Raw genomic sequence first — 27,224 nt, 5'->3', positions numbered from 1 at the left:
ATTTATCGTTTCCCGGGTTACTTCTCTAGTTCTCTTTTTGTGTGTCCAGGCACTCAGAATCCCAATGGATCTTTCTTCCTTTTGGTCTCTTAGTCTGTCTACTACCCACTCTGGGGTCCAAACTTCTGTTCTAGGTTTTTTTAAAGGGGTTCCTGACCTTTCTTCTACAGTCTCTGCTGCGTTTTCCTCCGTAGAGTTCGCCGCATCGGGTGTAGGATTTTTAGTATCTATCGTAAATGCTGCGCTTTTTAATGATTTGCCCGCCGTCGGAACTGCGGATGTCTTATCATTCTGCGCCGCATTTACTTTGGTTGCATCTTTTTCGTTTCTGATTTCTTTCTTTGTCTGGGTGGAAATGATTTTATTGTTATCCGCGCTAAAGCTGCAGCTTAACAATTCTGGTTCGTACATATTTACAGATAAAGGAAGAAATCGATTTGAAACATCTCTTTTAGGCTCAGCTGGTTGATGCGGTACCGCTGGCCTCTTTAAAAACCCTCTAGGAGTTTTTCTCTTTCCTCTTTCGTCATCTTCTCTAGGAATTCACGGACATTAAATTGCGGCTTCTTCTTTTGTGCGTCTTTGCACTCGAAGCTTCTATGTCCTTTCTCTCCGCATCGGTAGCATCGTCCCTCAGTGCGGAATTTCGCTTTATCTACCTCCATTCGTTCTCCGTTACCGGTATAAGTATATCCGGTTCCGTCTTTCTTCTTTTCTCCTTCTTTCTTTTGTTCTGAATAAGGTTTCCTTCCGGTTTCGGAACCTTTCTTCTCCTTTTCTCTTTCTCTCCAAATGTAGTCCATTCTGATGAGTTCTTTTTTCCATTCCTGGTAATCTTTAGGAATGTGTCCACCGTAGATCACCCTGTCTACTAGCGGTTTATTCATGTTTCTCCTTAATAGGGAGATTAAGAACTCTTCATTCATTTGGTTTGTATATCCCGCCCATTTTTTCTTTTCTTCAAACCTTTCAAAAAAGGCTTGGGCAGTTTCATTGCCTTGTTTTAAGGTTAATATTTCGTTCTTTGCAGTTTCTTTTTCAAAACTGTCTTTGAATCTCTGTTCCATTTTATCGGCAAAGTACAGCCAACTTCCGTATGTGCGCGTAATGTCGAACCCTAACTGTTGGGCATCGACCCTATTCTCTAGCCAATCGGTCCGAAAGGCCGCGGCTTCTCCTTCTTTCATGAAAGACAGCACGAAGCTGATCTTTTTTCTGTCATCCTCAAAATAAACGGCATCGTCTTCGAAGTGAAGAAGTAAGGATTCTCTAAAGGCCCTGTACTTTTTCTTATCTCCGGAGAAATTCTCTGGTTTTTCTAATGCTGTTCTACTTCTTTCCACCTTTTCCGGAGGTGGCAATGCCTTCTTTTTGAGCCTTCTTTCTAAGACGCTCACTTCTTCGAGTGCCTCGTCGAGTTGGGATTGATATAGAAGCCTTGTTTCTTTGATCGCTTTTTCTACTTCTCGTTTTACGTATGCTTCTAATGATGCTTCTCTCGGCGGGGGAGTTTCTATTCTGGGTAATGAGTCCATCATTTCCCTGGTAAAGGCGCTGTCCGTGCTGTTGGATGGCTCGGGCAGATCTCGATATTCTAGGTTTGACATTGAATGTGAGTTGGGGGGGAGGGGGAGTTTCTTGTTTGATCACGGGAGATGGGATTCTGAGTTGTGTTATTTCTGGCAGAGGAAATTGTCCTCTAAATACGTAATCTCTGGAGTAGACGCGTTGTTCTCCTATCCAGATATACAATTCTCTACTTAGCATAGAAAGGAATTCCCCAGTTATAAGCTGGATCAATACACCTCTTTCTAAGTTCTAAGTAGTCTATCTTTCTCTTTGAATCAAGGTGGTCCTCTTCTGTCCACCACTGATTGTGTACGTAACTAGGTAATGTGTGTCTAAGAATGTAGGTAAAAGGTATTTGTAATAAATTGGGGTCCGAACGGTTGTCCCAATGTAACCCGCTTGTTAAGCTGTCAGTTCCTCTCCAACTGGCGGACACAAATGTGCGGCCTGGTTAGAGGTATGCGAAATAGAAACTAGGTAAAAACGAGAAAATCTCCCTGGTTCCACACCAGAGAAATTATAGTGATATAATGTAGCTAGAGGGGGATTGTGACAAAGGAGTCTTGGGAGGAGGAGGGTGATACGTTGGCAGGGAAGAAGGATAGAATGGTATCAGGGCGAGTGGGGATGTGGTGGAGTGGGATAGTGGTAGCGGTTTGGTGAGGGTGTTTGAACAAGGTTAGGATTATGAAGATGATGATGATGAAGATGATAATGGTGATGAGGATAGTCGTTGTTACGTTCATAGACGGTACTCGTGTTAGTTGTTGATTGTGTAAAGCCCTATCCATTTTACCGAACTAACGGAGGGATAAGTCTTAAATCAAACAAGTAGCGTCAAGTATCAATGTTAAGAGGTAATCAACAACTAAGGAAAAGTATGTACATGAGTGTTCAGTATATATATGTTTCTGAAGGTCAGCCATGAGGTGCTGACTGATATAACATGCAGTAGCCATGAGGCGCTGACTGATGTTCTACGTCATGGTCTAGATTCTGTCACGTGATTGTCACGTGATTGGATATAACTAGGTACTTGTGTTATCCGCGCTAATAGCAGCAGCTTAACAACTTATGTTTGTCATGTGATCAGATAACAATGAAAAAGAAATTAGCGCTCTAACTAGCGCTCTGGCTCAAGTCGTGACAGGTGTCCTGCAGACAGGGAATTGTGGTGATCTTTGATAATTGTCTTTTGTTTTTTTACTTCGTCAATCAGTAATTTATTCTGATAAAAGAACTGTCCTTCTTCTTTTCTCCAATTGTCTTTCTTCGTTCTTCCTGGATAATTATTGTTTGTGAGCATGGCTTGCTTGATTGTGTTTTTAATTGTTTGTGTGTGATACAGGAACACTGAGGCGGGTATCATTGGTGTGTCATTGTCGTCTCCTTCTGTTTTGACATATAAATCAGGTCTTCTTGAGAGTGCATCGGGTACCACCATATGGGTTCCTGGTACATGCTCCAAGGTATAATTGTATTGTGACAGTCCAGCTGAGTTTTTTGGCTTCTTGCCAGTATGTTAGGTTCTTGTGATCCATCAGGATTTGGATCATGTGGGGGCTTCCCAAAAGTAAGTGTTTCCACTCTTTTAAAGCTCTCATTACCGCTGATAACTCTTTGTCGTAGATCTGGTAGTTTTTTTCTGCGGGGGATAGAGTTTTGGAGAAAAATGCACATGGGTGCCATTGTCCTTGGTCATCGGGTTGCATTAATACAGCTCCTGTGGCATGTTTGCTGGTGTCTGCAGCAATCTTTGACGGTTTTGAGGAGTCGGGAATTTGTGTTACGGGGGATTCGAGGAATTTTTGTTTTATCAATTTGAAAGTGCCATCTTCAGTTTGGGTCCAGTTCCACTTCCTATCCTTTTCTAGTAAGGCATTCAAGGGTCTGGCAAGGTCAGAGTAATGACCGATAAACTTCTTGTAGAAGTTTCTGTAACCTAAGAACTTCCTTACGCCTTTGGTGTCTTTCGGGATTGGCTAATCGCAGATCCCAGCCAGTTTGGCTGGGTCCATGGATACCTGGTTGTGGGAAATGATCATTCCCAAGTATTCAATGGTTTCTATCTCAAAGGTGCATTTTTCCAGTTTGAGGAATAGGTTGTTATTGTGAGGCAATGATAAACTATAACAAAAACAAAACCTGTCTCCAACTGCACTTGCAGGGAGTAAGGGGTTCTATGAGCCTGGTTATCGACAGATGCTAGAGAATATAGCAAGTAGAGGATGTAAGAGTTAGGACTCAGAGGTTTCTGATAAGAGGTAAAGCGGATAATTCAAGTAATAGAAAACTAAGGAACTATACATGAATAAGTAAGGCTTTATATAGCTAACCATTTGTTCCTCAGACTGAAAGGAGAATAGACAAAAATTGGTCTGAGGAATAAATCGTCCAATAAGAAAAAAGGGAACAACTATTGTATGACTTTGAATGATTAATCAGCGGGTGAGAGAATTATACTAATAATAGGTGTTTGTGACGCATGTTCAGGAACCGTATCCTCATGATGAGGTACAATCCTGAACAAAGTGTTTATTAGTATATCCAGGCCTTAATGGGGCTTGGAGCTGGTTGGCGAGATGCCTACTACCAGTCCCTACCCATTGTGCTGGCTGGCTGGGAGTGATACCCAGTCTCTGATCTGTGATATAAAGTGGTAGCGGTGGTTAAGAAAGCCTGTGAGGGCTATGAGAAGTAAGATTGCAAACGATACCTCTAGCCCTAGAGCCAGAGTTGTAATGGGAAAAGCGTTTGAGAACCAAGACATAGAGAATATAAGAAAATAGTAAAATGGTCCTTACAGTTATCGCGCAGTCTTTGTAGAACTTGCTTCGTCCGGATCCGCAGCCTTTCAGTATTGGCATCGAAGATGAGGATGTCATCCATGTATATGATCATCCAACCTTCATCAATGTAGTCTTTGAATTTGTTGTTCATCAGCCTTTGGAATGTTGCCGGTAAATTGCACATGCCAAAAAACATGACCATTGGTTTCAACACTCCTTTGCTGATTTTAAACGCAGCTTTCCGTTCGTCTCCTTCTTTTATCCTTACGTTGTTGTATCCCCAACGTAGATCTAGTTTTGTAAAGATGGTGGCTCCTTTCAATTTTTCGATGAGGTCGGGTATCAGGGGTAGTGGATAGGGGTTTTTCACGGTATATGCATTCAGTTCTCTGTAACCTTGGCACAGTCGGAGTGATCTGTCCTTTTTGCCGATGAAGAAGAAAGGGGACACCTGTGGCGACTTGCTCGGTCTGATGTATCCCTTTCTGTAGTTTTCTGTTAAGAATTCTGTTAATGCTTCGTCTTCCTTTGGTGCCAATGGGTACAACTTGCAATCTGTTGGTACAATTCTGGTTTCATGTTGATTACATGATCATATTCCCGTCGCTTGGGGAGTCTTTCTGACTTCTTTTTGTCAAAGACGTCCAAATACCCTTTATATTCATCCGGGAGGATATGCTCCTTCTTTTCTCTGTTACGTATCTATAAATGGTTTCGTACATGTCCTCGTTTACTGTGGTTGTGTGGTTCATCCTGATGGAGTGTTTGTCCAAGTTTGGTAATTCTTTGTCTTTTCAGTTAATGACAGGATTGACTTTTTGTAACCAGGGAAATCCCAGTAATACATCTTCTCCGTCTAGTCCGGTCAATAGGAACTTTGTAAACCTGTTTTGTCCTCCTGCATCTATCCTCTGATAGGTGTAATGCATAATTCTTCCATTTTTGCTTGTGGATCCGTCAATGTTTTTACACGTTATAGGAGTTGGGAGTTTTTGGAGGGGGAGTCGGTGTCTGATGGCAAATTTTGTGTCCATGAAGTCGTCAGTAGCTCCTGAATCTATCAGGGCTTTGGTTCCAATGGTTTTCTGTTTCAACGAGCAATCAATTCATAAAGAGTTGGCATTGATCATCACTATTGTTACAGTTGCCATTTTTGACAGCACTGACATTGGGGTAGTCCGTCGTTTCAAAAACCCTCGTCTTCTAATTCTTTCATCGCCTCTATTCTTTGATCTTCTCCTAACTCCCTCCACATTCTCATGATGTTTTGGACCCTGTCTTCTTCCACCACTGTTTGGGTGTCATCTTCTGTTTTGGTTTGATGTACCTTTCTTTCGGGAATTTTTCCCTTGTTGCTACAGTTCCTTCCTATGTGTCTTTTCTTGTTACATATAAAGCACCTTCCCTCTTTCCTCCTTGATTCTTCTTCATCTTTAGTTAATCTTCTGGTGCTGGTGGATGGTCCACTTTTGCGGTTTCTGTCATTCTGTCATTCTTTGTTTCTGGTGCCCCACACTCCTTCCGAGATAGTGTTGGCACTGATCCAGTTGGCGTCTAGGTTCGCCACTGCGCTCATCCAGTCTTTGATGGTGAGTAGTTCTTTTCCAGTGAGTGCCCCGCAAAGGAGGGGTGGTCGGATAGCCTTTTGATAAATCATGATCATGGCTTCGTTGTTGATGCCGCTCTTCCCAGCATCTAGCATGAATCTTGAGTTAAACGCTACTGTATTTTCTCCTTGTTCCATCTTCATTTTCATCAAGGCGGCCAAGGCCGTTCCTTTGACGTTTGCCGTTCTGAAACTGGCTGTGAAGGTTTTCATGAAGTCTGCCCATGTGGGATAGGTGTTCTTCTCTTTGTATTTGGTCATCTTGGCTTCACTCCAAAAGGCAGCGTTGCCATCCTTCATGTAGCTGAGGGCTACATATACTTTTTTCTTGTCGGAGTTGTAGATGGTGCCGTTGATATCAAAGTGTAGATCGGTGGACAATATCCACCTTTGGGCTTTATCTGGGGTTCCATCAAAGTCATCAATTTTCCCAATCATTGTGGGTTTGGAGGCTGCAGTGTTAGACATGGTGCGTGGTGGTGGGATAGGGGATGGAGCAGGTACGGCTGGGAGTATCTGTGGTGTGGGAGGTGGTATTGGGTCACCGTCTGCCACGAATTCTTCAAATTCATTCTCATTGTAGAGGTTTTTTTACGGCTACTGGGGGATTGTGTTGTGTTGTGGGTAGTAGATGTGGGTGGCTTTCTGCGTATTACTGTAGCCAACGTGTTCTGGCTTTGTAGAAAACATCTGCTTGTTCTTTGGTGTGGAGTTGGGTTATGTCTGGTTGGGGAAAGGGAGGTGGAGCTGCTATCCTTTCTTGTCAGGATGATGTCGGTGGGGTTGCTGTTTGTGGGTTGTCTGAGCTTCCTCTTGCTTTCTGGGATCTGGTTGTTGGTCATTGCAACATTTTGTCGACTTTTTCTTCCCAAACCTAAATAGGTGGGACTTCTGGTTAGAATACAATTCTTTTGTTACGCACAAAGTGCTTAACAAAGTCCGAGGGTTTGTCAAGGTTTCAAGGGAGACTTGTCCAAAGACAAGTTTGAGAATGTAGTTCTGAGTTGAGTTCTTCCAATGAGAGTTGGTCTTTTTCTGAGTAGAAGTCTGATCTTAGGAGTCTAGCTTTGTAAGCGTAAACTGCGTAGAATTGTATTAGAGAATACTACTGCTATTACATGTGTATTTATAATGGAAAGGAATTGGTGATAGTGTTAGTTTTGGTGATTCTGCACCTTTGTGCTACCTATATATTTTCATTCCTTTCTCTATCTATTCTTCTATCATTCACTATTGATTGTGTTCTCTATTATTTCGCCTTTGTGGCTGCTTTGTTTACCTTTGTTTACCAAACTTCGGACAGTACTGCAGAGTCCAATGCTTCCTATTCTCTAGTTACTCACATTGGACTCTAGGTACTGTATACCTGTCATACTCTCTAATAATAAAGTTACTCACATTGGACTCTAGTTCCAGTCCCTGATTGCTCTCAGCAAGTGGCTAGACATTTCCTTCAAGCTATGTTCTTAATAGATAGGAGTTAGGTCCTATCTAGGGCAGGTCCATCCGTTGGACTAAGTACTATAATAGGTACTGTGAATGCGAGAGGAATAGAAGTGTACGTGAAGGAAATGACTCATTGGTCCGATGGTATAACCGATGAGTAAAGAGAAATGAGTAGTTCTTAAATGTCCAATAGAGATCGTAACACTCTCACTGGCGGAGGCAAGTGCCCGGCCTGGTCAGAGGTATTTGAAGAAGAAGTTTTGTATTCTAAGACTAATCAACAGTGGTTCCACACCAGCTGCTGAGCTAAAGTACTCCCTTTAACACTGGGGGCCGTGCATAGATAATTGTCCTTTCTCCTTGAGCACTACAGGGCCATCGCTAGGAGCGCACCCTTCTGCTATACAGGATATTCCCAAACAATAACCCCTTAACCCTGGGGACTGGGTTTGCACAAAGTGCAAGAGAGTAGTAAGAGCGAGTCCTAATGTTACAACCAAAGTTTTGATACTCTGGTGCACAACTCAGACAAAGCTATAAAGGTAGTGAGGGTAGTGGTTACCCTTTGGATAGGACTGAGTTAGTTGTGGGTAAACAACAGGAGGACTCGCTGAGGAGTCTCCTGGATCTATTGGGTATTTATACTACTACAGGTTGTTTGTACTATTAAGAACAAAGCTTGAAGGAAGTGTCTAGCCACTTGCTGAGAGCAATCAGGGACTGGAACTAGAGTCCAATGTGAGTAACTTTATTATTAGAGAGTATGACAGGTATACAGTACCTAGAGTCCAATGTGAGTAACTAGAGAATAGGAAGCATTGGACTCTGCAATACTGTCCGAAGTTTGGTAAACAAAGGTAAACAAAGCAGCCACAAAGGCGAAATAATAGAGAACACAATCAATAGTGAATGATAGAAGAATAGATAGAGAAAGGAATGAAAATATATAGGTAGCACAAAGGTGCAGAATCACCAAAACTAACACTCCCCCCTGATGCTGCACCTCCCAAGCATCAGCTCCCCCCTGATCTAATAAGTCCCATCATCTTCCTGAACACTTCCACTTTAGGCTTGGCAAGAGCCTTGGTCAACAAGTCTGCAGGCATTTCAGCAGTGGGAACAAAGGTAGGAGCAATCTGCCCAGAGTCAACAACATCTCTCAACCAATGCCATCGCAGATCAAGGTGTTTCATCCGACCATGGTGCTCAGGGTTCTTGGATACAGAGATGGCAGATTGGTTGTCAATATGAAGGGTGGAAGGAGAGGTGATAGGATAGCCCATTTCCTTCAACAAATTTCGCATCCAGCAAATCTCTTTGCCAGCCTCAACAGCAGCAATATATTCTGCTTCAGTGGTGGACAGAGCAACAATGTTCTGAAGCTTGGAGCTCCAGGAGACAGCACCAGATCCCATCTTGACAATATGGGCACCAGTAGAACGACCAGAGTCCTTGTCACCACCATGATCAGCATCAGAGAAAGTGGTGAAGAGTTCAGTGGAATTGGGATCAGGACCAAGGACAAGGGAATGATCAAGGGTGCCTTGCAAGTAGCGGAACAAGTGCTTGACAGCGCTCCAGTGAGTAAGACCAGGATTAGAGTTATATCTGGCAAGGACTCCAACAGTGTAGGCAATGTCAGGACGAGTGGTAGTGGCCAGATACATCAGAGCACCAACAGCAGCAAGGTAGGGAATGTCCTTCATCAAAGCAGCATCACTGGATGTTTTGGGAGACATGTCCTTGGTGGGGCGCAAACCAGGATCCATGGGAGTGGACACAGGCTTGCAGTCCTTCATGCCAAAGCGCTCCAGAATGTCCAGAGTGTACTGATGTTGGGAGAGGGAGATGGTGCGATTACTTGGGTCTCTAGTGATGGAAATGCCAAGTAGGTAAGAAGTAGGGCCAAGATCACGAAGCTTAAAGTGCAGGGAGAGGTCCTTGACAGCTTGGTCAAGTGCAGAAGTAGAAGTGGATGCCAGTGTCATGTCATCAACAAAGACAGGCAGGATAATGCGGACATCAGCTCTGTTAAAGACATAGATGGCAGAGTCTGAATAAGTACGCTTGAATCCGAGTTTTTCAAGCACAGTGTGCATCTTCTGGTTCCACATTCTGCCTCCCTGCTTTGTCCCATAGATGGCCTTGTCCAACTGGCAAACAAGATTGTGAGGACCCTGATGGAATCCCTCTGGCTGATGCATGTAGACCTTGACATCCATGACTCCATTCAGGAATGCATGGGAAATGTCAATGGAGCACAAATGGAGGTTGTGGATGGCTGCAATGGCAAGGACAACTCTGATGGATGATATGCGGACAGTAGGTGCAAATATTTCGAGGAAATCAAAGCCAGGGCGCTGGTTATAACCTTTGGCCACATATCTGGCCTTGTAGCGCTCAACAGTGCCATCTGAGTTGCACTTGATCTTGAAGACCCACTTGCCACCAATAGCCTTGACTCCAGGAGGTAGTTCCACTAGTGACCAAGTACCATTGCGCTCATGAGCTTGAAGCTCTTCCATGGCTGCCTCTCTCCATTTATCTGCATCAGGACGCTTCATTGCATCTGCAAATGACCTAGGCTCAGCAGAGTCTCCAAAGTGTGCCACTTCATCATCAACTGCCTCAGAATCACTGTCATCACTCTCAATGGCAGGAGTAGGTTGTCTGTGTTGAAGCCACCATGGTCTAGGTGGTCTCCTAGCCCTTACAGGGCGTCTCAGTGCAATAGGCAAGTCAGGAGAAGGTGAGCGATGAGGAGGGTGATTTGGAAGCTCAGGAGGTTGATTCACAGGTGGTTTTGCATCAAGGTCCAAATGAGGCCCATTGTCAGGCAATGGTTGAGGCTGCTGAAGCGCAGCTGGTGGGCCCATATCTCCCCCTGGACCTGGTGCAGGGACATCCTCAATCAGGCCCAATGGCATGGATAGCGAAGGTGGAGTGGGAGGTGGAGGCGGGACATCGTCAGAAGACCTCTTCAAGCCAGGGAAGTAGCGCTCATCAAAATCAGCTCTCTCAGAGATAACAGTGTGCTTGGTGGTAGGATTGTAGAATTTCCATCCCTTGTATCCCTCAGGGTAACCAATGAACACACATTTCTCCATATGAGAGCCAAAGACGCCTCTTTTGTCCTTTTGCACATGCACATAGGCAGTGCAGCCCCAAACGCAAAGGTGAGACATGTCAGGCTTGCGTCCATACCACAACTCAAATGGAGTGGCATGGGCCACTGCATCAGTGGGACACCTGTTCCAGACATGCACCAAAGCGGACAGACATTCACCCCAGAAGCTGTTAGGCAATGCAGACTCTGATAACATGGCAGTGATACGCTCAGTCAGAAGTCTGTTTGCTCGCTCTGCCACACCATTCTGCTGAGGACGATTCCTGGTGGTATGCTGTCTGACAATCCCATGATCATCTGTGAATTGCTCAAATTCCTTGGACATGTACTCTCCCCCTTTGTCATCGCGCAGAGCCTTGATTTTACGCTCCAATTGAGTCTCAGCATAAGCCTTGAATCTCTTGAAAGCATCAAAGACATCTGACTTGGCCTTGAGAGGCACAACAACACGGAATCGACTGTGATCGTCAATGAAGGTGACCCAGTAGCGATAACCAGAGAATGTGGGGGAAGAGACTTGGTGTACATCAGAATGGATGAGGTCCAAAGGATGAGCAGAGCGAGTATCAGATGAGGGGAATGGATTGGCATGCATCTTGCCAGACAAGCACGGTTCACAGACAGGATCAGGAGCAGCCTTGGATTCCAGTGTAAGCCCAGTGACCAGATCTCTCTGTATCAGTCTCTTGACATCAGCATGATGGTGGTGAGCCAATCTGCGATGCCAGAGCATCAAATCAAGTGGTATAGTTGCAGTAAAATGTCCCAATTCAACACAAGCAGCAGTAGATCCATCAAGGAATGCTGCATTGTTGTCATTGATAGTTGCAGTGAACAAGAGAGTGTTGTCACACATAAAGGACATGGAATGAGACGAAATAGTGACATTGAAACCACTTTGACGAGTTAAATACAAGACTGAGAGGAGATTATTTCGAAGATCTGGTACATGGAGCACTCTAGAGAATTCCACAGCCCTAGCCACTTTGCCATTCATCACAGGATTAAACACCACAGTACTAACACCAGCTGAATAGACAACAGTGTGATCAGCCAGCTTGATTGGCACACGATATGGGGTATAGTGGTGCATCCAATGACGATGAGGTGTCATATGAGAAGTGGCGCCTGTGTCTGCATTCCAATCAATGTCAGCATCAAGTTGGAGAGGGCAATGAGGATCAGAGGGATGAATGGAACGAAGACTTGCATTCCCAGCTGATTCAGTGACCACAGTAGATGAATTGGCATTGTTGGGCGAAGATTTGGGCTGCTGAGAGGTATTCTGAGAGTTGCTGGAGCCTGCCTGAGCCTTATTGCCACGCTTGTAGCGATTCTTAGCACCCTCCACTGCCTGTTGGCGACTAGCAATGTATCTGTGGCATTTGTCTTGGGTATGACCAAGTAAACCACAGAAATCACACTGAACACGAGTAGAGGTGGTGGATTGGTTGCAATGATGGCAGTTAGGATGGGTGCAGGTGCTATTGGCAGTAGTAGACGAAGAATGCAAGGCAGAATCGACTTCAGCACGACGACGGCAATTGACCTCTTCAGCAAGGAAAGCATCCCTGAGCTGGGTCTTGTCCAAGGTGCCCAGAAGTAGTAGAGATGAAGTGAAGTGGGCATATTGATCAGGAAGCGCCCTAATCATGGCCATGCATGTCAATTCATCGTCCAATTCAGACAATGAGAAGCCAGTAGGACGAAGATTTTGAATCTGATGCATGCCTTCGTCAATTCTGGTCATGAGAGACTGCAGGGACTCGTCCTCCTTCTTTCTGATAGAGAAGAAGTCGTCATAGGCATTAAATCTCGTCCCAGGCTTCTTAGAGACGTGCACAATTGCCAGTTTCTCCCAGATCTTGACAGGATCATCAATGATGCCATCAAGATGGATGCGCTGCTCTTTGGTGACATTGAGATATAATGCACCAGCAGCCTTTTCAGCTCTCAACTCCCATTTCTCTATTGCTTCAGTGTCAGTCCCAGGACACTTTTCAGCGCCAGAGATGAGCCTCCACAGTCCCTTGGTCATCAACCAAGCTTGCATTTCACCACTCCACTGGGGGTAGTTAGTGCCAGACAAGGGATGGAACTTGGGATCAGAGTCAGACATGATGGGTGTTGTATAAGACAATAGAGCAATGATAAATGATGTAGGAGACGGCTATAGGCGATGGAATAGTGGCAAAGACAATGGGCTACAGTAGGAGGCGAGCAGATAAGATGGTGAGGCGGTAGAGAGAGGATATGGAGAGGGTCAGAAAGCGCAAGGATAGGTCCAAATAGGGTCCAAAAAGCGTCCAAAAGCGATCCAGGAGGGTGCTAAGGCTTCCTAGTGCTGCTACAGGGTTACGCCTGTGTTCCCCTTTCAATTCCACACTGATATTAACAGAGAAATCGCCTCGAGACAGTGTTGGTTAATAGGGCTTGTATATGAGTCAACAAAGTGACTTAAGCTCCCCAAACACCGCAGACTGAGAGAGGCTCTAGGCAACAGCAAACTGAGGCAATGCAGGCAAGCTTCACAGTCTATAGGCTTGTTCTATCTGATAATGGACAGAGTAGAGAAGATTGGAGCTTTATGCACACACCAGATATGCCAAAAAGCGAAAATTAGGGCAAAAAGTCGAAATTGATGCAGAGACAGATAAGATGGATGGATTGCCACCAAATCAGAGGTATAGGGAACATTTTTATAGAGTAATAGATGGCCCAAATATCACAAGAAGTGAAGCACAGGATGTGGAGATATGCAATAGGGGTCCAATAGGGGTGAAAGTGCCAAAAATGCGAACTTCACAGAGGATGATGGAGTGGATGGATTGCCCCCAAATTGAGGGTGTAAAGTGCAATAGTATAGGGTAGTAGATGGCTCAAATAGGGCCAAGATCCGAGCACAGGATGTGGAGATATGGAATAGGGGGCCAAAAGGTGATCAAATGATGATGAAGGCTCACAGAAAGATCCAGCTCAAATCCAACCACTCTGACAGGTCTCCTAGGGTTATTTAGGCCGTAGAAGACGATGGTAGAAGTTACAGGACGATCAGATAAGGATTGGGCGAGATATGGTGCAGATAAGACCAAAAAAGCGTCCGAAATGGGGGTAACTTGCAACAAGGAGTTGTTGTTGGAGATCAAGATGAGATCAGAGTAATCTGAGGTGATGGATGAGATAATAAGAGTCCCAGAAGACAATGGTTACGATGGATAAGCAGTAGGACGCTTGGATGGTGAGATATGAGGTCAGGAAGATGGCTAGAGCACAGGGCTTATAACCTATTAAGAACAAAGCTTGAAGGAAGTGTCTAGCCACTTGCTGAGAGCAATCAGGGACTGGAACTAGATTCCAATGTGAGTAACTTTATTATTAGAGAGTATGACAGGTATACAGTACCTAGAGTCCAATGTGAGTAACTAGAGAATAGGAAGCATTGGACTCTGCAATACTGTCCGAAGTTTGGTAAACAAAGGTAAACAAAGCAGCCACAAAGGCGAAATAATAGAGAACACAATCAATAGTGAATGATAGAAGAATAGATAGAGAAAGGAATGAAAATATATAGGTAGCACAAAGGTGCAGAATCACCAAAACTAACATGTACATGTGTACTATACAGTTGATGGAAGCAGTGGCTGATGATGTCATAGGGCCCAGCCCATGTGACCAGCTCCACTGCATGAGAGACTTGTAGCTATAAATGAAGAAAAGCAGTGCAGCACGAGAAAAGGGGAGTTTGAATAAAGGAAAGTGCTGCATGGCAGTGTGTGAAAACTACAGAAGAAAGTTAAAGAGGAGAATGAAATTTAAAGGTCCAAAAATTGTGTATTGTAACATCTTGTGGCTGTGCTGATTTGCAGGGCGCCACATGCAACAATCCTAGAAATGGTTGGATACGAGACTATCATTTTTGGTGCATATTGACAAGATATCCATTGAGGACTTAGGCATTTTTCCTTTTCGACTTGTAGACCTGTACATCTTGAAATAATACATACTTTTCTAGATGACTAAGTCCTGTACAGTAGAAGATGAATCAAAATCCAATCCAATACCGCCATAAGATAGACTCTTCATTCAATCATGAAGACAGTATATCAACTCAGTCAATTGCACCTGGCTTCAACTTCATCTATAATGCCAGCCTCTGGAATCTTAGTGGGTGCATTATCCATGACCCAGATCTCTTAAAGAGACTCCGCATTGGTGTCATCTGCAATAAGTGCCCAGTTGTAACGGTGATACAGTTTCTAAGTTGAGGGATCCTTAGGCCATATTTGGTGATCTTTGGATATGCTGATTGGGAAGGCGGGTAGATTTTTGGGCTGGACATTGCTTATCCCCATGTAATGGGACAAAGCCTTGAGGATTGTATCCTTGTTGGGTTATTAGTGGGTGAGTCTTTTTTCTATCTCGACATTCACTCTGACAGGCTTTGACGAAACAGCATCAAGACTCTTCTGTGCTTGGTCAGCGGACATTGCACCATTGTTAGGGATCTGGGACACTGCCTCCGGCAGATCACTGGAGCCCTCCAACACTGTCCTGTCATCGCTATCCTTGCCAGCATTTTTGTTGTCAACATACTGGACACCTAATATATCAGTAATTACATTGATTTGTTTCTTAAGGTCTTGATTCTCATGCTTCAGATGTTTATTGTTGGTCTGGAGGAGTTGAACCTTGGCACTCAGAACCTGGAATTGTTTTGCTGCAAGCCCTTTAAACCCTTTGTGGTCGGCCTTTAGCTCTTTAACAAGCTCAACTAAAGCATTGAGCCGTTGGTTTGGTGTGGAGGACATGGGGTTTTTGCAGGCTGGGGTTTTTTTTCTTGTCAGACTTGTATATATAAAGGAGAACAGATCATATTTTGTTGCCTGCCATCAACGAGGACGACAATCCCAAGCTAGGGACAATTATAAGAACATTTCTGCCAACAAACAAGTGGTATATATGAATAAGATATGGTAATTTGATAATTACATAATATGTACAATATCAGTAAATATAATGGAATTCTAAGATATTCATGCATGAATAGACTGTCAAAATGTGTATCGATATGTGGTGTAACATATGCCCATTTCAATCACATTTCAATCCTTCAACATCTGATTAACATCTGATCAACATGTGGCGAAAATGTCTAGATTTTTGCCACATGTTGATCGTGGAAAATCCGACTCTTTCTCACCTCAGGCAGCACTTCGGGGAGGTTCCCATGGTCTTACAGATGGGGTTTTTATGTCGTGAGAAATAGGTCTCTGAGACCCACTATCCCTCCAGCCTCTTGAGCCCCTATAAGCAATTAATTTACTATACTTGGCATACAGCCTAAACCACTACCAGAAGCCTCTGTGGATCCTCTCGAGAGGTATACTCTGCAATAAATACTAGAATGGATTGATGGGGAGGCTCACAGCAAGATCTGTCAGAGGCCCTCACAGACTGTGTAAAGAGGGTCAAAGTTTATGTTTTTTTATAACATTAATTATAGTGTTTAGGAGGTGTTATTTACATATGTATGTGCAAGTGCTTGAAACAATTATTGTAGAAGAAAAAATATATTGGGAATTTAGGGGAACCCTCTGGTGTAAGAACCATTTTATTATTTTCTTATCTTCTCTATGTCTTGGTTCTCAAACGCCTTTCCCATTACACCTCTGGCTCTAGGGCTAGAGGTATCATTTGCCATCTTACTTCTCATAGCCCTCACAGGCTTTCTTAACCACCGTTACCACTTTATATCACAGATCAGAGACTGGGTATCCCTCCCAGCCAGCCAGCACAATGGGTAGGGACTGGTAGTAGGCATCTCGCCAACCAGCTCCAAGCCCCATTAAGGCCTGGACATACTAACAAACACTTTGTTCAGGATCGTACCTCATCATGAGGATACGGTTCCTGAACATGCGTCAAAAACACCTATTATTAGTATAATTCTCTCACCCGCTGATTAATCAAGTCAAAGTCGTACAATAGTTGTTCTCTTTTTCTTATTGGACGATTTATTCCTCAGACCACTTTTCGTTTATTCTCCTTTTGGTCTGAGGGACGGACAGTTAGCTATATAAAGCCTTACCTATTCATGTATAGTTCCTTAGTTTTCTATTACTGAATTTACCCACTTTATGACAAAACCGGATAAACTAACATCTATTGTAGTTTCACTTAGGTAAATAATAAAGTCGTTTCTATTGCCACTCGGGCAGCGGCTGAGTTTCACTTAGTTTTATTACTTTACTCCTCAACCGAAACCCTTGAGCTTACCTCCCAAGTCCTCTACTCGCTATGTTTACTAGCGTCTGTCGACCTCAAAGCTCATCAAACCTCTTACTCCCTGCAAGTGCAGAAGGAGACAGGTTTTGTTTTTGTTATAGTTTATCATTGCCTCACATCTGGAGAGAGGGTGGTCTTACAGATGGGTTATTGCTAACATAAAAACCCTGTCTGTAAGACCCTGGGAACCTCTTGAAAGTGCTGCCAAGGGTGCTTTTTCTGAGGTGTATCAATGTAGTGCCACATATGCTGTTATTGACAACATGCCATTGTAGGCAACTTGTGGGTATTTTGTGCCCGTTGTTTTCTACTATAAACTGCTCGCTCAAGGAGGTCCCATAGAAGCGGAGCTGTTTGTTGTACATGGCAAACGAAAGCATTAAAATTGAAAGATGTGAGATGCGTTTTTGCAAGGTCTTCCGGCTCGGAGAAGAAAAGGCCACCCAATCGTTCCATGTCCCCTTCAATCAAGCCTCCGACAACTTGCACAGCAAATTTTTCAATGACATGACATGCACCTACTGCCCGACGGCCTTTGTTTTGATTGTGAGGTGGTATAATGTTGTCTGGAACCTGTCTTGTTAAGAACATTTATCGTGCTTAATATGAGTATGTTATGAGTATTGGACATATCAGCGCTAGCAAACTTACTTCTCGTGAATTTTATCATCAGCTTTCCCAGAAGTTTATAACATCTTAGTTTGTATTGTTGTATTGTTCATTCCAGACCCAGCTAGCTATGTTTCTATCCTCGGGGTTTACTATTTTTGCAGCTATCCAAACTTTACATTGTACAAACATTGCAGAGAGATAGGTGTTCTGGATTATGGAGGCATGTATGCAATTTTAAGTCTCAAACACATCGTCATAGGCCGATGTGTCAGTATCCTCCATGGAACCCGTAACGACGAAGCCAGCCAGTTGACCTCCCTCATCTTCCTCATCAACATTCATTGCGTTTTTAGGGTCCAACAGGTTATAAACGGTACTCGAGCAGCCGTAAGCAAAGATGTTGTAACGGGGATGAAGGTCGTGGTGATGGCAAATTTTCCCTCCTTTGATAACGTGAATCTTCGACGGCGTATCTAAATGGTCTAGTTTTTGTCTCTTGGCAGTAGAATGTGAACCTCTCTCAACAATCTGGACTGACTGTACTGCCCTTGGAGCAGTCTTTTTGGCAAGATTTTTGTAAACTTGGGAGTTTATACCAGATCCAAGAGGCAGCTTCGGCTGAACTCCCAGCTCGGAAGAATAGCTAGAGCAAAGATACTCTCGAGTTTCTGGGACGGAGTAATTCATACGCATGTGGCTCGCCACCAGGTTGGCCTCGTGATTGATAGTCATGTCACGGTATAGCTCGTAATCAAGCAAGAGCCGCACATCTAAAAGTACAATTATTTCCTTCAGCTGCTTCTCTACTGGCGGTAGTTTTTCAGGAACATTGCGACCGACAATCTTGGCTCGAATCAAATCCAACATTATTTCCTCACTGTCAGGAACCAACTCGTTCAGTAGAGCCCAATAACTGGAAATAAGCGACAAAATCAATCAATGCCGGACGTCTAAACGCTGAGAAGCTCACAGAGGTCTACCGAACCGAGCCATAAACCTAATTTTCGAAAGATCACCCAATTTGTAAAGGTGGGGACAAATTGGGAGGCCTGACCAGCAATCGAACGGCACCTCTGTTATCGGTGCCTGGAGCGGGCCGGGCGCTCGAGCACGTGCAGAGTTGGCCAGGTGCTGTACAGGTGCAAAGTCTTGTAGTTTGGACACCGTCGACAAGAACAAGGCAAAATGGGCTCTCCTATGCGTATCAGCCAGACACGACTGCAGTACTTCAAGAACATTGATCTGTGGCTCCTGGTCAGATGAAGGTATTAATGTGTGAGCTTCATCAAAGTACAGCATAACCTTCACGCATTGATCATCCGGAACGTCATCAGTTATATGTTCCGTGATGGTTCCGACGAGTTTAACAAGCCACTCCTTCGTTTTCGACTTGATATCTTCCCCATCGTTCTTGCAGGAGGATACCTTCACATTAATCAAAGCACTCGCGTCTGACTAAACGAAGAAACACACCGAGTGTAATAGGTATTCCTTGGTACCTTTTAGGGCAGCTTCATAAAGCGTTGAACGGTTTCCTTTAGCCTGAAGAGAATCGTACCAGCACTCGGCAAGTTCTTGGCGCTTCATTCGGCCACCATTCAGCAGCGAGCTGAGTTGTTCAGCGGCTAGCTGATAGATTTTTCCTAGAAAAAGGGTTATGTTTATCTTGGCCATTGAAACCCCCTGTCCACCGGGGTTAGACAGAAATCCGACGAGGAATTGGCGGACATTGTTGTCGGGCCCAGGATAAGGCATAACTAACCAAAGGATTTCAAAACAGTGAATACGTCTAAATATCATACGTAAAATGTTACACTGGTCATCTCGCTCACTGCGCAAATTGAAGGGGAGAGTGAAGACGAGCTTAGCCTGTTCGTGGACCATCCGCGACTTCCCCGTGCCCGAACTCTGGACTATCAATGCAAAGCCAGAGTAAGTTGAGCGGCGGTTCATGGCATTAATATTGTCGAAGAGAAGTGTGTGCATTTCCCCTGTGTATCCCTTATTCCAAGCTGACTTGACCACTGGTGAAAGAAACATAAGTGGCGTCTTCCTGAAGTAGAGAAGCAGTAAGTAACTACTCTTGTCTACACATCATATAGCGTTTGTGAGAGACTGAATTTTTGACACACAAGTTGAGCTTACCTAATTCCTTATGCGACTGAGATTTCTCTTTAGTTTCTCTAATTTGACTCGGAAGGCGTAATATATCTGGGAGCAAGTTGCTAGATCGTGCCAAGTAAGCGGGCCTGGAATAAACTTACCTCGATTCCTTATATCCTTGAACTCTTTCTTGATCCACGCTTTCTCCAATGCGACCTTGAGGTCTGGTTCATTACCTAGGAGATCCCTTGCGCTGCGGATATCGAGTCGGTCCTCTTCTCGACACACGGCGAGAGCAATCGGAAGCATGCTCCTCTTCGAAGGATCAAAATCCCCAATTGTTTCGATGATTTTCTGATCCTCAGTACGATGATAGGCATCCTTCTCCTCTTCAGAAAGAGACATGTTATTTGCAGGATTAGAGTGAGCATCCATCGGTAAAAATGATTCCTGGTGGTACTTAACTGTACAAATATGACCATACACCATGCAAGTTCAAACTCACTGACTCATCTGGGCCCGTTAGGCAGCCACCGTTTCGAAATGTCGCCCGCCAAAAAAGTCTCGTTTCGTTTCAAAACAGTGCCCTTTCGAAACGGGCCAGTTTCGGAACGAGCTGATGTGTTTGGCAACACTGTTCATTTTGAAAAGAGCTTGTCACACTACTGAGTGCTGATAATATAAGATAGGCCTTTGATGCCATCACATGATCATGTGATGAAAAGTGTTACACTTGGTGGCAAGCAAAGTTACTATCTCTTCTCCATGATGGGACGCATTGGACAAAAATCAAAAATGTGCAAATCATGTCAAGAACTATATCACACCAAGAAGTTTTCTCTAGCAGATCATGTGATCCGTAGCGCAACTCAGTATCTCAGCTGCCTTCACTGATTGTCAGTGGTGGTGCGTGTCATAGCATTGGTGAAATAGCCAGAGCTCCATGCACATCATGATGATCATCTTGTCATTCTGATCCATGCTCAGCCATGTCTCACCCTCGTATTGTGATACCACCAGTAAAGTGACCACTGTTCTATCCTCCAGCTGCATGCAATTGTGGTAGTACCCGTGGTTTTGACAGGTGTCAAGCTGCCTTTAAAAATGCCCCAATGCGACAACTGCTTTTTTCTCTTTCTTCTATTATTGAGTCCCAGATGAAAAACAGGGCAGAGCATAGACGCTCTAAGGCCCCTGATTACAAAGTCGGCGACTTGGTCTGGTTAGATACCAGCCACTTAAAGTTAAAAGATCGGCAGTCTAGAAAACTGACCGAAAAATGGATTGGCCCTTACCGGATTAAGGAAGTCAAACCCAACACAGTGGAGCTGGAACTCCCAAAATGAATAAGGTAGTACCCACGGTCAATATTAGCTGTGTGAAACCCTACAAAGGGCCGCTGCCGGGACAGCGTATAGACCGGCCCGGACCGGTTGTAGTCACCCAGGAAGGTGAAGAAGAGTTCGAAGTCGAACGGGTGGTGGATGCATGCTTGAAGCGTGGCAAATTAGAGTTCCTAGTCCTATGGAAGGGCTATGGAGACGAGGACGGAACGTGGGAACCAGAAGCCCATCTGGACAATTCCCGCGACACTGTTCGCCTAATACTAACTCAAAACAATTTACTCCGAGTGAACACACTGCGAACTCCCCTTACAATAATTCATTTAAGCTGATTCTGCTAGCGCCAACCAGAAATATAAAGTCGTATCCGCTTCATTAAAGCTCTTACTTTAAACAACGAAACTATCACACTCAGCCAACGCAGCGCCCGACAGTATCAGACTTTACACGAGCTTCTTAGCCTGTAAATTTCTCTATCGGAGCCGATTCACTTGGATTCAACGCATCACCATATCGTTCTCAGTGATGTCGATAGGGCGGTGTCGTACTATTGGAACACGACACGACCGACCACAATACATTTTGTGAGAGACCACGAGGTCGTTCGAGTCGGAGGAAGATCTATCCGTGAACCATGAGCCTCACCTAGCAAAAGGAATTCGCATTTCCAGTATCACGGACCCATATCGGTGTTACACGTACTCGATGGCCCAAGCCGAGCATGTTATTGTCAGTAGGACAAAGTGAGTCGCCCTACTTGTTATTACGCAGCTCTCTGATTGTGCTGCATATACTCACGAAGAGTATAAAACACTTGTCCACATTTTAGTTCTGCGGCAATTATCCAGCACTTTCCTAGTTGATATGATGATGGCGGAATCTACTCTGGTAATGTCTGCTGGTTTATGATAATGATGGTAATATGTTGGTACATGTCTCAAGTTGGCTCGGTCAGTGGTGCTAGATAAATTTGCCTGGGATTGGATTTATGGAAGGTAAGTGTGAATCCTGTATTATTGCTTCAAAATCTGAAATCATATTACAGAATGTGTGATTGGTCATTCATGTCATGCAACTCATGCGGTAAACTTTGATTTGCTTGACCAAAGTTATTAGTAGTAGGTGAATCCGGTCCACGTGTCGCAAATACAAAGGCAGTTGACGATTTATGATCAACGTGGTTCTGTGAGTCGCAGCTTGATGTGCATAAGCGGTTATGGTATGCCCAGGTGTTTGCCTCTTGTTTTTGTGGCAACCAGCCAAAAACGGTCCTGATGATCCACGGCGCTTAGGGGTTCAGTATATACTCCTAGACGTTTGTGTACTCCAGAGTCCGACTTCTTATCACGCCACTATCATCAACATCAATGGATGCAGGTACTCAACAACAGCCATCGATCTCGAGCCGACAATATGACGACGAAGGAAATGGCGAGGAAGATGAGCACCGATTTGCTCTGGAACCTCTGATCAGGGAACGTGGCGTTGATGAGTTTGTCGAGCTCATGAAGCTCAAGCGCAAGGTAAGGCATCCTACCTTAACTCTTTCTTCTCGACTTTACACATAGGTATTCAGGGATGGGAAGCAGAGTCTCTTGATCACCATTTCCAACAACAAAGGATAGTGGCCGATAACTCTGGGGAGAAAGAGACACGAATTTGGTTCATAAGAATGAGAGGCGTTCTCAGTGAAATCAACGATGCATCAAGATGTATACCAGCTAAAAGGGAGATGTCATTTTTAGATGTAGGGTGAGTAGCATATGTCCAATGTCGCTGTTTTTTATGACTTGAATAAAGTATGACTTCATTTTCAAAGATGTTGTCCTGGCGGTTTTACGTCGTACATTATGAGCACTAACCGGAGAGCAACTGGTGTAGGGATTTCTCTGGAAGTAGAGAGTGGCGGACACGAATCCATCATTTCGCCGAAGCTTATGAAGAAGTTCCACATCATCTATGCCGACCTCACTTACTTTCGGTTTACTTCCACACATTATGAGGATGAACGCTTGAGAGATATACCCAATTGCATTCGAGAACAACGTTACGACCTTATCCTTTTGGACGCTCATCATCTCCGCAAGCAAGCAAAAAACGTAGGCTGGAATTATCATCGCTTGCAAATTGCGCAGCTTATCATTGCCTTGATGGCCATTGGCGATAACGGTACCATCGTCATGAAACTTTCCAACCCACATCGCGACTTCCCTGCCCAAATGCTTTACATGCTCGATGTGCTCTCGCTCAATCTGATATTGTGCAAGCCAACTTCGATGCATGGTAATCGGGGCACATTCTATGCCATCGCCAAAGGCTTTGGCCTTGGCTCACAGTGTACACGTTCTGACGTCTTTTTGAAAGGCTTGCAAGAATTGTGGGTTCAACTCACCTTTGGTGGCGAGGAAGGGAAGGGTAGATATATGAAACGCGGAGATCTGGATTTCGTCGTCACGATGGAATGTCTCGCCGAGCATTACGTTGACCGACTCGTGGACTTGTGTAGAGGTGTTTGGGCCGTGCAGGCGGAAGCTCTGAGGAACATGTTTAGGAGGAAGGGAATCTCAGTATGAAAACTGAGACCATGGCCATTGACGAAGCCCTTTCACTGAATATTTTCTTGGTTGTTACCCTTTCAACCAGTGACTTACTAGCTATAGGTTTGTTTTGCGAGATATGATCACATGGAATACTTTGAGCTATCACAGGAAGTGAATAGGCCCCAACGTTGCTTTGAACGGCTGTTGAGACGAACCTTGATATAACAAAGGTCGCGGAGTATCAAATCAACAAACCCAGCTCAGCCTGCGCGTTCGAGTCGTACTAGTCCTGTTCTCAAAACCCGTAAAAATATAAGTATATGTAGGGTCTTATCTACATCTCGTCTAAAATACTTTTCTGAAGCACCTCTAATCTCAGGCAACTGGAGAATACTATACGACGAGCCAAGGCAGAAGTCGAATGCATTCAATACACCACTTAAGTGTAGCGTGGTGATGAACCTACCAAAATCTGATAGAAAATTCTTCTATATTTTATAAAGCCGTCACGACACCAATTGGAGGTTTATCTGTCGCCCAGGTTATGCGCCATTTTTCTGTTAGTATTTAGTGTTTGATTCTGATAGAACTATCTACCTCTAATGGTACGTATCCTGAGACGATTCTCTATCACGGTTTTCAAGGTCCTACGTATCGGGAATAATGGAAAGTGCGCGTGCATCACCTTCTATATTATAATTTAAAACAAATGGTCAAATCCGCTTCACATTCGCAAACACAAAAAGCAGTCAGTTATCTACCCAATCATCCAAGTCATAACGCGTATATATATATTAATAGTAATCCCCAATCCCATTTTAGATATCACTCTGGCCATACATGGGCTCAAGAATATCTTGCAATGATCCACCGGTGCGTCTTTTGTGCTATATAATCTTGAGCTCACCCGCTAGTATCATTATCGTCTCCCACTTTTACTCACACTGATGAATACACATTTCCAACTCCCATCGCGCTTGCAATGTGAGCGGTCGGATTACGACACTAGAGACGGGGAAGAAGGCGAGCTCAAATTTGTTCTCGAAAGTCATATTAGAGAACGTGGAGTCAGGGAGTTTATCGACCTCATGAAACTTAAGCGCATCGTGAGGCTTATCAGTTTTTTCCCTTTCTTTGGCTAATCTATAAGTACCCCCACTCAGGGATGGAGATCAACAACCCTTGACGGTCATTTTCAGCGACAACGCAATGTGGCAGATAATGCTGGGCCAAGCCAAAACTATGCCTGGTTTATAAAAATGAAAAACATACTTGGCGAAATAGATCATGCATCGGACTTTATACCAAACATAGAACATGAGTTTATGTTCTTGGATCTAGGGTGAGTGACATGTGTTTTCGGGGAGCATTGTACCGAGTTACAACCTTGTCAACTTATACCCTTATAGATGTTGTCCTGGTGGATTCACGTCCTATATACTGGACAGCAACCGGAAAGCCGCTGGCCTAGGCATTTCTTTGGAAGTAGAACAGGGTGGACACATGTCCCTCCTGTCAGAAAAGGACCTGGAGAGGTTTAGCATCACGTATACCGATCTAACCTACTTTCAGCTTGCCGCCACACGCATTGAGGATGTTCGACTAAGCGATATACCTGTTTGCATTCAAGAACGACAATTTGACATCGTTCTTTTGGACGCTCATCATCTCCGTATGCAGTTGAATGGAAAACACTGGGACTATTGCCGCTTGCAGATCGCGCAGCTTATCATTGCCTTGATGGCCATACGTGATAATGGGACCATCGTTATGAAGCTTTCCAACCCACACCGCGACTCTACCGCCCAGCTACTTTACATGCTGGATGTGCTCTCGCTCAATCTGATACTGTGCAAACCACAGTCAATGCATGCTAATCGAGGCACATTCTATGCCATCGCCAAAGGATTTGGCCTTGGTTCACAGCATGAGCGGCTTGATGTTTTCTTAAAGGGCCTTCAGGAACTCTGGGTTCAAATCACTTTTGGTGGCGAGGAAAGAACGGGTAGATATATGGAACATGGAGATTTGGATTTCATTGTGACCATGGAGTGTCTCGCTGAAAACTACGTTGACCGTCTCGTGGAGTTGTGCAGGGATGTTTGGGCCGTGCAGGCGAACGTTCTGTGGAAGATGTTTATAAAGAAGGGGATTCCAGTATGAAAGTTGCGGTCATTGATGAAGCTCACTTCCAATCTCAGCGGGTGTCGATTGAGTGATTTTTCTGCTTTGAATTTGTTGTATACTAGTACTTTGATGTACATTAAATGTAGTCGATACAGAATGATAGAATGATAGCTATGCTATGAAGACAGTTGTGAAATGCACGAGTCAAAGGTAGCAAAATGAATGATGGTAGAGAAAGGCACTTCTCAAAAATTGTGGGGTACGCTAACCGTTCAGATGTACGAGAGGAAAACAAAACTCAAGAAGGAAAGACTCAGCACAAAATACTTCCCCAATCGCCCTCCGCCGTACATTCGACCTGATGTGCCCTTTTGCAAGCGGGTTTCTTCATCAGGTGCCTCTTTAGAGCGTCTGGGCGAGTAAAAGTATAGCGACAAGCTAAGCATGGGAAGGAGGGGGGTTGGTGTCTGAGAGACTGTTGGTGTCGGCGCAAGTCACCCGCAGATGTGCAAATGTGGGTGCAGCCATCGAGGTGGCATGGAAAGTGGTTATGCCTCGACACACTCTGGTAGGCCTTAACGTCCTTGTCAGCCTCTGGAGATATGGTAGTTTCTGGCTGGAAATTTTGAGAAGATACGTAGTTGAGTGGAATCGAAGTTAACGAAGGTGAAAAGGGAGAAGGAGATGTATTAGGGGAATATTTTTGGTTGGTATTTGTATTTTTCGCGTTGAGAACCCGGCGTGATGTAGCAGATATAGAGAGGACTTCGTTGTCATTGATGTGCTTGACCCTCTTGACTTGGCGTTTCGGACCGCAAGGTACTTGTGCTTTTCTTTTCGTCATCAAGGGCTTAGGCGTCTCTACATACTCGGAACAGTAGCCATTGGACGAAGAAGAGGAGGATAATATTGATGTCTTGCGTGAGGCAAAACGAGCATGCTTATCAGCAGGGAGGGAGCTCAACGCAGAGGGACTCCATCTCGGAAGCGGAGCGATAGGTCTGCATGCAGGTGGCGGAACCGAAGGGCAAGGCGAGAAACTCGCGTCGGAACCAGACTCAAACCCCGAATCAGTGTCCCAGGTGGACTCGGGATGTAAGGAGGGAGGAGACGGAGGTAGTTCTGGTGCATTGAGAGGCGAGAACTGGTCGAATGGGTGGTCGAATGGGGTGCTTGCGTTGTATTCGTTGATCCAACCTGGATTGATAGTAGACGTTTCACCCGAAGTTTCGGAAAATAGAGGAAATAACGCGTCAAAATCCAAAGACAGTCTTTGGGGCTCTATTTTCCCTGCGTCAAGAAAGGGTACAGGGACAAAGGGCACGATGTCTTTAGGACAGACTCCAGTCGCGCCGTGCTGGTCTTCGTAAGGGTTTGTTCGTGGATGCCAGCCAGTGGTATTCCAATCAAGACCCATATAATCGGCAGAGTTCTGATAAACAGCGTGTTGCTCGTCTTGCCCCTTCCCGAAGACTGACCAGGGCACGCTGGTGTTACCGGAAGGCATCGCGTCAGCAAAGAAACTGGGGTCGAACAAGTAACGCGAATCATATGCTTGCGCCACGGCATCGAAGAACTGAAACAAGGAAACGACATGCCGATGAAGATAGTCATAGAGAAAGGATGTGTAGGAGACTTACATCAGTGGGCGCTTGAAAGGAGGCCAGCTCCTTCTCG

General features: G+C 44.6%; 8 protein-coding genes across 8 annotated transcripts; 3 read left to right on the top strand and 5 right to left on the bottom strand.

Annotated features, from left to right (window-relative positions):
• Positions 1–488: 488 nt before the first annotated feature.
• Positions 489–1,607, bottom strand: SERLADRAFT_438461 (uncharacterized protein; the record flags this gene model as incomplete). The annotated part of the gene is made up of 1 exon (XM_007318817.1): positions 489–1,607. One exon carries the CDS (start codon positions 1,605–1,607, stop codon positions 489–491), a length of 1,119 nt encoding a protein of 372 aa, XP_007318879.1.
• A 9,924-nt stretch (positions 1,608–11,531) lies between these two features.
• SERLADRAFT_338120 (uncharacterized protein) lies at positions 11,532–11,990 on the bottom strand (the record flags this gene model as incomplete). Its single annotated transcript, XM_007318816.1, has 1 exon — positions 11,532–11,990. A coding segment is annotated over one exon (459 nt), but the record flags the coding sequence as incomplete, so codon positions are not given.
• Positions 11,991–12,151: 161 nt separating this feature from the next.
• Positions 12,152–12,602, bottom strand: SERLADRAFT_390758 (uncharacterized protein; the record flags this gene model as incomplete). Its single annotated transcript, XM_007318815.1, has 1 exon — positions 12,152–12,602. A coding segment is annotated over one exon (198 nt), but the record flags the coding sequence as incomplete, so codon positions are not given.
• Positions 12,603–14,931: 2,329 nt separating this feature from the next.
• Positions 14,932–15,345, bottom strand: SERLADRAFT_408678 (uncharacterized protein; the record flags this gene model as incomplete). The annotated part of the gene is made up of 2 exons (XM_007318814.1): positions 14,932–15,129; positions 15,157–15,345. 2 exons carry the CDS (start codon positions 15,343–15,345, stop codon positions 14,932–14,934), a joined length of 387 nt encoding a protein of 128 aa, XP_007318876.1.
• A 2,323-nt stretch (positions 15,346–17,668) lies between these two features.
• On the bottom strand, positions 17,669–19,942 carry SERLADRAFT_415801 (uncharacterized protein; the record flags this gene model as incomplete). The annotated part of the gene is made up of 7 exons (XM_007318813.1): positions 17,669–18,347; positions 18,405–18,859; positions 18,908–19,077; positions 19,197–19,223; positions 19,267–19,458; positions 19,580–19,645; positions 19,699–19,942. The coding sequence occupies 7 exons, from the start codon at positions 19,940–19,942 to the stop codon at positions 17,669–17,671; spliced, it is 1,833 nt and encodes a 610-aa protein (XP_007318875.1).
• A 2,228-nt stretch (positions 19,943–22,170) lies between these two features.
• Positions 22,171–23,572, top strand: SERLADRAFT_468768 (uncharacterized protein; the record flags this gene model as incomplete). The annotated part of the gene is made up of 3 exons (XM_007318812.1): positions 22,171–22,403; positions 22,457–22,632; positions 22,700–23,572. The coding sequence occupies 3 exons, from the start codon at positions 22,248–22,250 to the stop codon at positions 23,451–23,453; spliced, it is 1,086 nt and encodes a 361-aa protein (XP_007318874.1).
• Positions 23,573–24,367: 795 nt separating this feature from the next.
• On the top strand, positions 24,368–25,583 carry SERLADRAFT_438454 (uncharacterized protein; the record flags this gene model as incomplete). The annotated part of the gene is made up of 3 exons (XM_007318811.1): positions 24,368–24,526; positions 24,584–24,762; positions 24,830–25,583. The coding sequence occupies 3 exons, from the start codon at positions 24,368–24,370 to the stop codon at positions 25,581–25,583; spliced, it is 1,092 nt and encodes a 363-aa protein (XP_007318873.1).
• Positions 25,584–25,647: 64 nt separating this feature from the next.
• On the top strand, positions 25,648–26,761 carry SERLADRAFT_468767 (uncharacterized protein; the record flags this gene model as incomplete). The annotated part of the gene is made up of 1 exon (XM_007318810.1): positions 25,648–26,761. The coding sequence occupies one exon, from the start codon at positions 25,770–25,772 to the stop codon at positions 25,968–25,970; it is 201 nt and encodes a 66-aa protein (XP_007318872.1).
• Between the last annotated feature and the right edge of the window lie 463 nt (positions 26,762–27,224).

This window comes from Serpula lacrymans (genome assembly GCF_000218685.1).
Source record: "Serpula lacrymans var. lacrymans S7.9 unplaced genomic scaffold SERLAscaffold_7, whole genome shotgun sequence".
In the NCBI taxonomy this organism is placed as follows: Eukaryota; Fungi; Basidiomycota; class Agaricomycetes; order Boletales; family Serpulaceae; genus Serpula; species Serpula lacrymans.
Note: the sequence above shows the minus strand (reverse complement) of the source record. Positions and strands in the feature narration are given on the sequence as shown.